The 14,069-nt window shown below is 38.5% G+C and overlaps 2 protein-coding genes across 3 annotated transcripts; one reads left to right on the forward strand and one right to left on the reverse strand.

Moving 5' to 3' along the window:
• Window positions 1-1,087: 1,087 nt before the first annotated feature.
• LOC111811201 (root phototropism protein 3-like) lies at window positions 1,088-4,657 on the forward strand. 2 transcript variants are annotated; one of them, XM_023697956.1, is made up of 5 exons: window positions 1,088-1,358; window positions 1,474-1,605; window positions 1,746-1,815; window positions 1,934-3,238; window positions 3,974-4,657. In XM_023697956.1, coding segments are annotated over exons 1-5 (2,058 nt in total). In that variant the 5' UTR covers window positions 1,088-1,356; the 3' UTR covers window positions 4,523-4,657. The 2 variants fall into 2 exon arrangements, with proteins under 2 accessions (XP_023553724.1, XP_023553725.1); XM_023697957.1 differs by lacking the exon at window positions 1,088-1,358 and having other exon boundaries at window positions 1,511-1,649.
• A 2,856-nt stretch (window positions 4,658-7,513) lies between these two features.
• On the reverse strand, window positions 7,514-11,012 carry LOC111811540 (transcription factor bHLH143-like). Its single transcript, XM_023698437.1, has 4 exons — window positions 10,859-11,012; window positions 9,896-10,430; window positions 9,618-9,781; window positions 7,514-9,509 (listed from the first exon to the last, which is right to left on the reverse strand). Exon 4 carries the CDS (start codon window positions 9,489-9,491, stop codon window positions 8,379-8,381), a length of 1,113 nt encoding a protein of 370 aa, XP_023554205.1. The 5' UTR covers window positions 9,492-9,509; window positions 9,618-9,781; window positions 9,896-10,430; window positions 10,859-11,012; the 3' UTR covers window positions 7,514-8,378.
• Window positions 11,013-14,069: the final 3,057 nt, after the last annotated feature.

Below are 14,069 nucleotides of genomic sequence, written 5' to 3' on the forward strand. Positions count from 1 at the left end.
GATTCATACTTACGAGTATGAACCCACCAGTCAGTTCGAACACCTCCTGAGCCCTTTTTTGGTCGGGCTAGCATTCTCTAGAGCTGTTGTTGTCTTGACACCTGTTAGAAATAACAATCGTCGCAGCATTATGATGAACGTAATGGTCGTTTTTTTTACACGTAGCATACACGTTCGTACCATCATAAAAGAGACACATTCTCTTATGCATGAACATACAATAATGCATGAGATCCCAACATTTTTCTTTTATTATGCAAAAACAACCCCTTACACTTTCCTTTATATCACAACTTTCCATGCATATTTTGGGATTGTGCATTATGTCAATACGTCATAATGCATTCAAACATATGTCATATCATATCTTCTACGTATTATATTATACTTTGCACATATCATATCGTATATCGTGTCATAACATGCATCATATCGTCAATCCAACTACATCATAACATTCACGAATCATGCAAATTAAATGGACATTTCTAATAATTGTTAGATAATGAAAGTCCCACATCCGCTAATTTAGGGAATGATCATGAGTTTAAACAAAGAATACTCGTATGAGGTGGATGAGGCGTTTTGGGGAAACCCAAAGCAAAGCACGAGACCTTACACTCAAAGTGGACAATATCATACCATTGTGGAGAGTCGTGTGATATTATCCTCTTTGGGCTCTCTCTTTCGGTCTTAAAACGGGTTTCCTAGGAGAAGGTTTCCACACCCTTATAAATGGTAGTTTGTCCTCCTCCCGAAATCCACTTCGGTCTTAAAACGCGTTTCTTAGGAGAAGGTTTCCACACCCTTATAAATGGTAGTTTGTCCTCTTCCCGAAATCCATTTCGGTCTTAAAACGCGTTTCCTAGGAGAAGGTTTCCACATCCTTATAAATGGTAGTTTGTCCTCCTCCCGAAATCCACCCCTTTCGGAGCCTAGCGTCCTTACTAGCATACCGACTTGTCGGGAAACAGCGAGACTTTCACCAACCATGGAAATGGACATCTCTAATAATTATTCAAATTTTGAGCACTTTCAAATTTAAAAACGTCATCTTGGTAGCTTCCATCCCAAGATGATCGGCTTGTATTCTCGTTCATCGCCTGTAGCAGCTTAGCACACGAAAAAAATAGTTTCAACTTCAAGCCCTCTGAAAATGGCAGAAAACCAGAGTCGAACACAGACGAAAGCCAACATTACGTCCATGGCGGAGCAGAGAAGAAGACGCAGAAAGAAGGATCCAATGACATTGCAAACTGTAGAAATCCCTCTCAATTCACATCCCGTGAGCAAAATCAATCGAATTCAAACAACTGTCCAAGCCGACATTTCATCCAGCATAAATCCACGCAACCCATGTGGGGATTTTCTTCCATTTGATTTCATTTCTCTGTTCCTTTTCAGCCCCACTCTGACAAATCGTCTTCCCCCCTTGTTCCCTTCAGCTAAATTTTCAATTCAAACTTTTTTCAGGGTCTTCTCCCTTTCAATCATGTGGGAATCTGAGTCTGAATTTGTCAGGGGACGTGAATATGGCAGTGAACTCCTCAGTCCAACGAAACATGGCCTCAAGGCTGATGGGTTTGAGCAACGAGGCCGTTCATGGTTACTTCTTTAGAAACTGATTTCGCCTGTTTTTCTTTTGGATTGTACGCATTTTGTGTTAATGGGTGTAGTGCACATCAAGTGTTTGATGAAATGTCTGTTCCAAATTTGAACTGAGTTTTATGGTTTGTTTTGATTAGGCATGTTGGAACTGATATTCCTAGTGATATTCTTGTTCGAGTTGAAGATGTGGATTTCCATTTACATAAGGTATATGCACATTTGGGTTTGTTTGTTTGTTTTTTTTTTTTTTTCCTGCTTAGGGGCTCTGTTTTTATGGAGTTGAGTTTTCTGACCATTTGTTTTGTTTTGATTTGTTGTTGGGAAGTATCTTCTCTTTTCTCGTAGTGGGAAGATGACAAGAATTCTGTATGAATCAAGGGATCCAGACTTGAGTAAGATTGTTATGAATGACGTTCCGGGAGGGGCTGAGGCGTTTCTATTGGCAGCAAAGTTCTGCTATGGTGTCCCTGTTGATCTAATTGCGGCTAATATCGCTGGCCTGAGATGTGCTGCTGAGTATCTTGAAATGACAGAAGATTATGAAGAAGGGAACCTCATATTCAAAACTGAAGCGTTTTTAAGCTATGTTGTTCTGTCGTCTTGGAGCGACTCGATTATCGTTTTGAAAAGCTGTGAGAATCTTTCACCATGGGCGGAGAATCTTCAAATTGTTAGAAGATGTAGTGACTCCATAGCTTGGAAGGCCTGTGCCAATCCAAAAGGAGTGAGATGGTCTTACACTGGAATGCCTCAGGACATTCAGAATCCAAAATGGAACGAGATGAAGGAGCTGATCCCGAGTGGAAGCCATACCGCTCCTGTCGATTGGTGGTTCCAAGATGCATCAATCCTGAGGATTGATCACTTTGTGAGAGTCATCACTGCTATAAAGGTGAAAGGGATGAGATATGAACAGATTGGAGCTGCAATAATGTACTATGCATGTAAATGGCTTCCTGGTTTAGTTAATGATGGGAATGGAGAAGGCACTGAGGCCATGAACTGTAGCAATGACAATGGCAATGGCAGTAGCAGCAAGTACAATTGGAATGGTGGCCTTCATATGGTTGTGGTAAACCCGAAAGACGAAATCTCGGCGCTTCAGGCGAAAGAACGGAGAATGATTATCGAGAGTCTGATCAGCATACTTCCACCACAGAAGGACTGTGTTTCTTGTAGCTTTCTTCTGCAACTTCTGAGAATGGCAAATGAGCTGAAGGTTGCTCCTGCTTTAGCCACTGAACTCGAAAAACGAGTCGGCATGCAGTTTGAACAGGCCACGCTTACTGATCTTCTCATTCCTTCTTATAACACATCTGAGACCATTTATGATGTTGATCTTGTTCAGAGGCTTTTGGAACATTTCCTCATTCAAGAACTATCAGAAGCTTCAAATGCTAGCAGTCAATCGTTTTTGGGAAAAGATATCTTAGGAGGATCTCAAACCACTGCTAGTTCAGGCCAAAATGCAAAGATGCGTGTAGCAAGGCTTGTGGATAGCTATCTCACAGAGGTGGCTAGAGATAGAAATCTCTCCTTGACAAACTTTCAAGTCCTGGCTGAGGCTCTGCCTGAATCCGCAAGATCGTGTGATGACGGGCTTTATCGTGCAATCGATTCGTATCTGAAGGTATGTCGAATGCAAATCTCTTTATCCATTGACTGAGTTTCATTTTTTAATGATCATTGTGTTTTTAACTGTTTTTTACTCAAAGAAAGGAAATGTAGAGCAAATATGCATAACTTGAACTGCATAACATTTGACATGGAACCAAAAAAAAAAAAGACTTGGATACATTAGAAATCTTTGTAAACAGTACGGTTCAAGCCCACCGCTAGCAGATATTGTCCTCTTTGTGCCTTCCATTTTAGGCTTCCCGTCAAGGTTTTTAAAACGCGTATGCTAGGTAGAGGTTTCCACACCCTTATAAAGAACGTTTCGTTCTCCTTCCCATCCGAAGTGGGATCTCACAATCTACCCCCTTCGAGGTCCAGCGTCCTTGTTGGCACACCGCCTCGTGTCCACCCCCCTTCGGAGCTCAGCCTCCTCGCTGGCACATCGCCCAGAACTTGGCTCTAATACCATTTGTAACGACTCAAGCCCACTGCTAGCAGATATTGTCCTCATTGGGCTTCTTCTCAAGGTTTCTAAAACGCGTCACTAGGGAGAGGTTTCCACACCTTTATAAAAAATATTTCGTTCTCCTCCCGAACCGACGTGTGATCTCACATAGACATTGTAAAAGGGATGGTAATGCAAAAGTTTCTTTACAAACTAAAGTAAGAACTACAACAAGTTCACTAGACTAAGGATCTCCATTGACTTTCTTATTGTTGTCCATTTCCTGTTCCCCCAAACCAACAGGCACATCCAACACTATCCGAGCATGAAAGAAAGCGGCTATGCCGAGTGATGGACTGCCAAAAGTTGTCCATTGATGCCTGCATGCACGCTGCACAAAACGAAAGACTCCCATTACGAGTCGTTGTTCAAGTCCTCTACTCCGAGCAAATGAAGATAAGCAATGCCATTGCCAACAACACGATCAAACAAGCTGGCGAGTCTCGATATCAACCTATTGCCTCAAGCAGAAAAACACTACTTGAAGGGACACCACAGTCATTCCAAGAGGGATGGACAACCGCTAAGAAAGATATAAACACATTGAAATTCGAACTCGAAACTCTCAAGACGAAATACTTAGAACTCCAAAACAATTTGGAGAATGTGCAGAGGCAATTTGAGAAGAGCTTAAAGCAAAAACAGACATCATCATGGAGCAGTGGATGGAAGAAGCTAAGTAAACTGACGAAGATGAATGCATTGGAAAACCAAGAATTGGTTGATCAAGTTACAATAGCAGGAGAGAAGCCCAGAAAGACACATAGAAGGTGGAGAAACTCAATATCATGAAAAGGATCTTATCTCTTCTGCTTGGCACTTCCAGTCTGTTGCTTCACAAAAATGAGGTCAGTTCATCTGAAGCATGAATTTTTGTCTTTTCATTTCGCTATGTTTGGGTCCTTCTGCCTTGTCTTTTCATTATCTACTGTTTNTCAAAAGGGTGTGTTTGAGAGTTCTTGTGAGGTCTGCATTTATCCACATCCTCACGTCCTCTCCTTTAATTAGGATTGCACGACAATGCATATACCTAGATAAACACAAAAAACAAGAACACGAAGAACATGAGAGAGAAAAATGCCAGAAAAAATAACAAAAAGAATAGAAGAGAGAAAATGCAAGGATAAACAAGACAAATGACACGGAAGAGAAAATGTAAGGAGAAATATTGTCTAAAATTTATATGGTTGATTTTAGGTGAGAGAGAATATAGAGAAGGCAAGTATACTCTCGGGTATATACATATTCAATCACTTCAATAGTTTGATCCAAGTATTAGGAAACTTCGATGCTGGTTCGGAGTTTCTTTTTTAGCTAAGTTTATAGGTGAAATATGATTATGAGACATTAACCGAGACACGTTAAACAGTGGAAGAACGACCACTTGAAAGATGTAACTTCTTTTAACGAACACTATTGGTATATATTTATCACCCACATCACTAACTTTTAACAAACACTCTTATTAGAATTGTGGTTGATTTTAACAAACACTCTTATTAGAATTGTGGTTGATTTTTTCCAAAGAAAAGTAGCGAAAAAACATTTAGGTTTTAACGTGACAATTGTCCTTTTTTCACTCAACTTCGTAAGTAAATTTTTCTTGACGAGTATTCAAAGCACTGTCGTCAAGAAGTAGACTAATTATCACATCTAAACACATATTTGAATTTTTATCAAATGATTAATCGTGTAAAGCTAACTTGAACAAAACATTTAGGGCGTGAAACGCTTTTGTTTTTATTTTCAAAATATTTCTATAAATATTTTCAAAAACCCAATAATTGTTGTACGAGAACTTAGAAATTTGGAACATAAAAGTTTAAGACTTAAAACGTATGCACGTTAGTTGCCGATCATGTCTGTCCAAAGTTGTATTTTCAAAATAACACATTAAACTTGGAAGATTCTTTGAAGATAACCAATCTAATTTGATATGTGTTGTCTAACGTCTTAGGTTGTACTTGTTTCGTAACCAAATCTAAACTTTGAATCTGATCTAAATATTGGGCTTGAAATGTTATGTATGCGATGTTCTAGTAGAGAAATAGTACATGAATTATTCGAGATCACATATGAACGAGAGAAATCCATATGTATGTATGTGTAACACCGAACTCGAACAAGAAATTTAAAACCTAATTTTTCCTTCTAAATTCCAACTTAAGAAAGAAAGAAAAAGAGGAGACATGAATATGAAGGTTTAGGGATTGTTGAGAGAGAGAGTTAGAGAAAGTCGAAATGCGTTCTACGCTCTAAACTCTAAAGAGCTTACGGAAGGTATGATTCCGATTTTTCTTCAAATTTGAGAGTTTTTCTTGGAATTAAGTTCTAAGTGTTTAGTAAATTGATATTGGAAGAATTGTGTAGAAGTTTTATGAAAGAAGTCAGAGTTGATTTGGACCAGAAAGTTGAATTCCGATGAACATCAATAAGCTCATTTTTTTTTTAGTTTTAGTTTTTGACGATCTTGGACTCGATTATTTCGTGTTGTGATTGACTAAAAATTATGAAAAAATACCTTAGTAGAGATGGATTAGGAATTAATTATCGTTCAAAGAAAATATAAAAGAATCGAAAACTGATTTGAGAATTTGGAAATTTTGACGAATAAGTCGATTGCATAGGTGACAAGAGAGAGATTTCAAAAATTTTGAAGCTCCTAATACACGGAAAAATTAGTTCGGGAAGACACTTATCATCTAAGTAACCACACAGGCTTTAGACAGGTAAATACTTGAAGGGATCGGTAAGACGTGCTAGCATACAAGCATTCCTTACCTTATGGTTAGAAAATGCATGTTAAGAACTTTAGAAAAGCGTTTTTTTGGATAAATATGCGTCAATGTAATTTGAAACTGATGTAGCCTCCACCCGCATTAAAAGAATGGTTTATCAATGAAACATTAGATTGTGAACGGAGGAAATACCTACTCATTTATTCGATTGTAGTTGTGCAAGAATTAAGCCTCACAGCGTCTATGCAATTCATGTAGAGTAGATATTAACTCGTCTTTGCGACAATACATGTAACGGCCCAAGACATGTAACGGCCCAAGTCCACCACTAGCAGATATTATCCTCTTTCGACTTTCCCTTTCGGGCTTCCCCTCAAGGTTTTAAAACGCGTTTGCTAGGGAAAAGTTTCTACATCCTTATAAAGGGTATTTCGTTCTCCTCCCCAACCAACGTAGGATTCTCACAATCCACTCCCCTTCAGGGCTCAGCGTTCTTGTTGGCACTCGGTTCTTTTCTCTAATTGATGTGGGACCCCCACCAACCAAATCCACCCCCTTCGGAGCCTAACGTCCTTACTGGCACACCACCTCATGTCTACCCTTTTCAGGGAAGAGTCTCCTTGCTGACACACCGTCCAGTGTCTGGCTCTAATACCATTTGTACTGTGGGACCCCATCAAATCCACCCCCTTCGAGCCCAGCATCCTTACTGACACACCGTATCATGTCTACCCCTTCAGGGAAAAGCCTCCTCACTAGCACACCGTCCAATGCCTGGCTCTGATACCATTTGTAACGGCCCAAGTCTACCACTAGCAGATGGACTTTCCCTTTCAGGCTTTCCCTTAAGGTTTTAAAACGCGTCGGCTAGGGAAAGGTTTCCACACCCTTATAAACGGTGTTTCGTTCTCCTCCCCAACCAACGTAGAATTCTAACAATACTAATCAAAATCGTGTTCCATAACTAATGATAATGATATTTTCGAGCGTCCCATCCACAATTAATCAAAAAGTTATTTCCATTCAACATAAAAATCCATAAAACTCACAAGAAACACAGCTCCAATTTCATCAAAATCCAATTATCATTATTACATAGAAGTGGGAGTAGTACAAACAAAGCAAACCAGACAGAATTAAACAATGAAAACTAAGAACAATAACACATTCATCCACTAATTATTCATCATTTCCAAACTCAAACTCACAAACCAACAGGGAAGCCCACAGTGACCATCAAAAACCAACAAAATCTAAAAACTAAAGCCAACATCAGAGGAAGTTCACCACAAGCAGCAGCAAAGCACCACCACCACCACCACCACCACAACTTTCTATACAAAAAGCAATCACTTCCCACTTTGCAAGGAAAAAAGAGAGAAACAAGCTTACCTTTAGAGCATATCTTTGATTAAAGGGCAACTCCAGCGCAGCTCCCACCATATCATCATGAAACGCATTGCTACACTCTCACAATCTCTTGCACTTGGATCACTTTTCCAATTTCTTACATTATCTGCAGTGTTTCTTTATAATATATTCATACAAGTTAAAGAGAAGGCAGAGAAAAATATAGAGAACGCGGGTCGAGTCGAGTTGAGTGGACCGTGGGGCCTAAGTTACCAAATGCGCATGCACTAAATTCATGGGGTCCTTCAAAAAAACACAACAAATCCCTCCATTGTCACCTCCTAAGTTGTCAAATCCCAGTGATTCCTCCAATCTTTAGTGCCCCAAAAGCAAGTAAATCATCATTTCTAGTCAACATTACCCAGTTTGTCTTCAACGGCAGCAAGCAAAGAGCAGTGTCTGCATATTACTTAAATTCCTTTAGTAGCCCAATAATACAGCCCCTTAATGTCCATGGGGTCCCATAAAAGCTACCCAACCCAACTTTTCAAATTCAACAATCATTCTGGAAAGAAATCTTTGCTCGCCACTTTTGCTTTCCCATCCTGACATCCTTGACCCACATCACTGCGAGGTAGCGTGGCAACCAACCCCATAGCTTTTGCTTTAAACTTTAGAGATTTCAAGTAGTCTATAGCGTCATCGATGACCAACGTCGGGGGCTTGCCCTCAGCACCAGGAACCATGCTTTCAAGAAGTTTCAAAGTCTCTCGTAACTTATCTTGTTTCGATGAAAATTTCCCCAAACCGTAATCCATTAGATGTCCTTGGCTATCGTCGCCAGAGTAACTCGATTTCGTATCAACTTCGTAGTTGTTAAATGCATCTACTTTCTTTGAAAAAGGGGCATCTGACAAGTTCTTGTGCCTACCATCTAGCAATCTCTGCCTTTTTCTGGGGCCATCAGAACTAGCAACTTCTTCATTCATTTCCTCAATTTGTTTATCATAAAGTTCCTTAATCAGCGGTGGAGAATGACCAGTGCTAGTTACTTCATCATCACTGCTCCAGTGATTGTCATCATCTGAATAAAGCAAAGCGTTTATTTCTTCAGTGTCTTCATGCATCTCGCTCTCCTCACCAGCAACAATTTCATTTGTCGAAGGACTTTTGTGATATAAATAACTTTTTATATCAAAATCTCTAGCAGCTTCTTCTTCTTCATCATCATTTAAGCCATGACTGCATTTTTTCGCACTAATCGACAAGGGGATCTGAGCAGAACCAGAACTATACATTACACTTGTTTGATTTCCAGACTGATCAAAGATAATGAATTTCCTCTTGGAAAACTCAGTATTTGAACCAGGTAAAGCTATTTGAGCAAGTTCCAAAGATGAATCATACTGTTTCTTCAAAAGGCATGGAAGTACATTGGGATGCATGGTCCTCGAATAAAATGGAGAGCCATAAGGCAACCCATTCCTCGGTTCTGAATTCAAACCAGCCTGTTGAATAGAAGAACCCCAAAACTCCGTTTGTGCAGACGAGATACAAGTGTCTCGGTTCAGACATCGCAATCTGAGATTTAACAACTCGTTCATGCAATCAAATTTGGGCAGGTTCCCAGCAGAATGCCCAGACTGAGGCCAAGAATCTCCAGTCTTAACCATCCAACAAAAAACAATCACCTAAGATTCACAATGAAAAGAAAAACAATTTTTCAGAAAGCAACCAAAAACAAAAATTGCTCGAGATCATTCCAGGTTCGGTAAATAAGCAAGACTGGTAAAACCTACCACAAGATTAATATGTCTCTGATTTCCGCTGTTCAATTATGCGCTGATTCTTTCAGAAACAAACAATTAAAAGAACAAAAGTGAAAAACTTCAGCTCAAGATTATCGTAAAAATCGCAAATCGATCTACGTGACAGGTTTGAGCAACTGACGGAAGTACTCAGCCTGGAGAAAAAAAAAACACAGCACATTACACATAAAGGTTCCAGGAGGCCAATGATCTTCAGTGACACAAACTAATAAACCATGAATACATACAGAGAAATCAAAGGGTTATACCTGGCAATTCTGTGGAGGTTGAAAACATGCAATCACTTTAATAACTATTGTTGGCTTCCCTGCAATCCCATTTTCATATTTCAAAGCCCGAAATCGTGTTTGGCTCGCTGATTGGCACACCATAACTACTCTTTAACCCTTTACTAAGCTAAGGATGATGAAAACAATATGAGCCAGAAGGGACAACACAATGTAACAAAGGCCAAGCGGGTTCGTCGAAATTCAGAGTACACCAACCATCAAACATAACACAGGGGAACTAAACTAAGAAGAAAAATAGATTGAAGTCCTAAAATTGGCTTCAGCTGATGTATATATCAGAGGCAATGATGAAAAAGTGATTGGATCCCATGATTAGATGATATGAAGCTGATAAGAACTGAAGTAAGAAATGTTCAATGGGACAAGAAATGAATTATAGTATAACCCAGCAACAGATTTTCAGGCGCACAACTTTGTGGAACACATCCACAGTAGAACCCGACCAAGGCATATTAATGTTCTTATATGGCTCCCAGTCACTTCCCTAAGTTACCTGCAAAACAGCAAGATAGCAATCGAGTGTTCATCATTAAAGCCTCCACCACCAAATTGCTGAGTACTAGAACTACGAACTACAGAAGAACTGCTACAATCCCAATTCCCAATTCCCAACAGGGAGCATCAATGAAAACATATATTCTATTTTGAACTATTTAAATTTGTTCAGCCGAAAAGCGATCGTTACTTCCACAATCAAACTAGAAACGAAAACACAGAATCACATCGATATATTCAAAGATCGCAAAAGATAAATCAAACCCATTAATGCCGCCAGTCTTAAAAGGGGAATTCAACCATTCTTTTCCAATAGCAGAAAAATTCAAAGAATCCAACGAGCAAAAGAAAGAAAAGCAATGAAATGAAAAAGCAGAATTAAAAGGGGAATTGGAGAAGAAACCGAAGAATCAAGCAGGCGCTCACCTTTTAGCCGAATCGTGGAAAGATCGAGAGGGGAATGGGAAAAAGAGATTGAAAAGGTTAGAGATAAAGGAAATGGAAGGCAGAGAGGAGAGCAGAGGAGAGGGAACTGTTGAAGAACAGTGGAGACTCGGAAGACGAAATGCACGCTTAATGTCCAGAGATCCAAGACTGATAAAGGATGCCAAGTCAACATTACACACTCCTCTAAATGACCCTTTTACCCCTCCCTTTTCTATTTTTCTTACATTTTTATTTTAAAAATTTGCTAATATAAATAAAAATTATTATTTATTTTAAAAGTATTTAAAAAACACGTGGACATATATTAGGGAACGTCCATGCATATTTGTGTTACATGTGCATCAAGATACTTCTCTACTATGATGAGTATGGATACACACATTATAATTTCTGACATTCTATTTATCAGATGTTATGTGGGTCCTTTCCCTTTATGGTGCTCAACATAGAGCTCGTTAGCGAGTGCTAACCCAATGAGTTAGACCTAAGATGTGTGCGAGCCTGACTAGTGAGCCCAAACTCGTATGCGTGAGTCATGTGTAGAGAAATACTATATATCAAATTTGGTCTACTTAATGTCATGTTAAAAGGATAAGTCTCCCACCATTTTGCATGTGTATGCATTTTTAAACTCTAATACTTGGATTAAATACTCAAGTCATGTACTACTCTTACATTTCATGTAAAGGTAAGATATTCATATACAAATGACAGCGGTGTCGTGACGAAGATCATAGATGACGGCAGCGTGGTTTGGTTCAACTCAGTCGAGTATCACCGAAACCCATTAACCAATCCAACCTATAAAACTTTAAGTTATTTTGAATTAAATTCAACCTAATCCAAATAAATTCATAGTCGAATCGGAGAATTAACCATTAAAGAAAGAGACTAAAAAGGTAGAGCAAAAGAAAACCCGAGAATTTGAGAATCTGAACCGACCCAATCGAAGTATAAGGGTTGGGTTGGGTTAGATAGCATTTCAGGGTCCATTGAGTTGTATTTTTTGAATTGGATCCCGTTCGGGTTGAGTACGAGTTCAATGGATAAAGGACCGAATGAGTTGAGACTAGGCCCAACCCGCGTGGGCCCAAGTCCCAACCTGAGTTCGATTACTTCAGTGGCCCAACCCAATTTTAATCATCCTTAGACTCCTCGAACAGCGCAGCCAACAAAGTAGTGCTGTCCTCGTTCTCCTTAAACTAAACTTCCGACCAAAGAGTTAGCATGCATGGGAATCAGAGACATTAGACACCCTTAGCAACATGTAATAAGAAATTCATGTTATGCTTTGTACTCTTGGTTAGGACCTATCATCGTGGCCCTCACACAAACGTTGTCGTGAGAAGACACTTTTGTACTAACTGTGGATGATGCCACTCAAGACAATGTAGATTTAAGAATAAAGTGTGCTTCAACTACCATATAGACGATACTATAGCCTCGTGATGCACCTAGAAAAAGATGATCGTGGGTACTAGTCAACTAGCAAATAGTGATCAAGCCCCACCTTGAAAATTGGCCCAACAATAGGGTCAAATTTATGCCAATACTCAATAGGAGGTCAAGGCCTCAAACATTGCATAGATACGTTGTTTATCGTTTGACACTTTTCATAGATGTTGTTCGATTCTTGTTCTACGTACTCTTTTATTTCTTCCAATTTTGTTAAACACGCAAGGATAGAAGAGGTGATCATGGAACACTCTAAGAAAGTAACAAGTATTTTAATACTCACCCTATTTTTAAAATGAATTTCATGTAAGAAAAAAGTTGTGGCACGACAGTGATGACAAGGTTTAAAGACGGTCACGGAGTGATTCTAGAATTTTTATGTCTTCTATTAGCCTCTTTTTATGTATTTTAAATTACAAACTTTTAGGAATGTTAAGAAACCGAGACCATATCCAAATAAGAGTGATCATTTGAGGCTATCAAATGTCGAATCAGGATTTTGAATCCTAGATATGGAGCGTTACAAATGCTATTAGAGTGGTATCTTTCCTAATAAGATGTGGTATGACGAGGAACCAAGGTAGAAGATAGTGCGCATGTGACACTCTAAACTTAAACCATATTTGAATGAATGCGATCATTAGTTGAAAGTTATTACCTAAGCTAACATGGTGCACCTTCAACATACGTGTGAAGACAAAGCACGTTAAAAAATAACATGACTAAAATTAAAAAATAAAAAGGGTCCAACCAGGTTCAAACTGGATCTACAGTCAAATGCTCTACCACTGAGCTATGGACCCGAGGATGTTATGGGAAAAAATTTTAAACAATATATAAGATATAGTCTCCGTTCATTCATATTCTCCTCCTTTACTCGAGTCTCACAAAAACACTCTCGTAGTAAAGTCACTTACCTTAAAAGAAACAAAAAAAACAAACCATTTTTCCTCGAAGGCCTTAGTCAACCCAAAAGGTTCCTTTTGCCAAAAGTCAAACTTGAAAATTTAATCGATCCGTTCATAATTGTACATTGAAAAATTTTAAGGATTATAATATAAACTATATTGCATAAACAAAGCGTCTAAGGTTTAAAGCAACGTTACTCATTTGAAACTTACCAAAACAACTTGATTTCTTACAAAAAAAAAAAAAAAAAAAGANACGTCACATTTTTTTAAAGTGGTTCGGTTGTGAATGCTTAGATTTGAGATCGTGTGGAGTACGAGTGATGGACTATTGTTTAAAGACATATCAAATAAAAATAGTTTACTCACATTTATTTCGATAGAAATCATAGACTTAAAAAGTCTAAAAAAAAAGCAACTCACGTTCCAAATTATCATCTTTTGCCCTACACAAAATTGCATCTTCCATCCCGAAACCAAGAATTCGAGTCTCACTATCATTTTGAGATCATCTCTACGTGTACTGCTTTGTTTGTAACGACCTCTATCTCGAATTTGATTTTCACTTGTTTTCCAAAATTTTAAGATCTCTATCTAAATCCATTACTACATGATTAGAAACAACTTCATCATGGAATCAATATTTCTTTTTATTTCGGGATCCCTTGAAAAGAATATAAATATCGAAAACAAAACTATTAGTTTTGAACCTTAAAAGATTAAATTAATTATTGAAACTTTTTCGAGGAGTAAAACAAAATATAAATTTTTTATGAGTAATTTTATTAATTTAACCTAAAAAAATACTTTAAAAAAAATACTGAAAC

The sequence above is a fragment of the Cucurbita pepo genome, chromosome LG15, assembly GCF_002806865.2.
Source record: "Cucurbita pepo subsp. pepo cultivar mu-cu-16 chromosome LG15, ASM280686v2, whole genome shotgun sequence".
Classification (NCBI taxonomy): domain Eukaryota; kingdom Viridiplantae; phylum Streptophyta; class Magnoliopsida; order Cucurbitales; family Cucurbitaceae; genus Cucurbita; species Cucurbita pepo.

Excerpts from the sequence above, each read along its gene's own strand:
- LOC111811201 (XM_023697956.1), top strand. Across the intron at positions 1,606-1,745 it reads GAGCAACGAGGCCGTTCATG|GCATGTTGGAACTGATATTC; the intron begins GTTACTTCTTTA and ends TGTTTTGATTAG. Across the intron at positions 1,816-1,933 it reads TGGATTTCCATTTACATAAG|TATCTTCTCTTTTCTCGTAG; the intron begins GTATATGCACAT and ends GTTGTTGGGAAG.
- LOC111811540 (XM_023698437.1), bottom strand. The coding sequence starts at position 9,491 with ATGGTTAAGACTGGAGATTCTTGGCCTCAGTCTGGGCATTCTGCTGGG.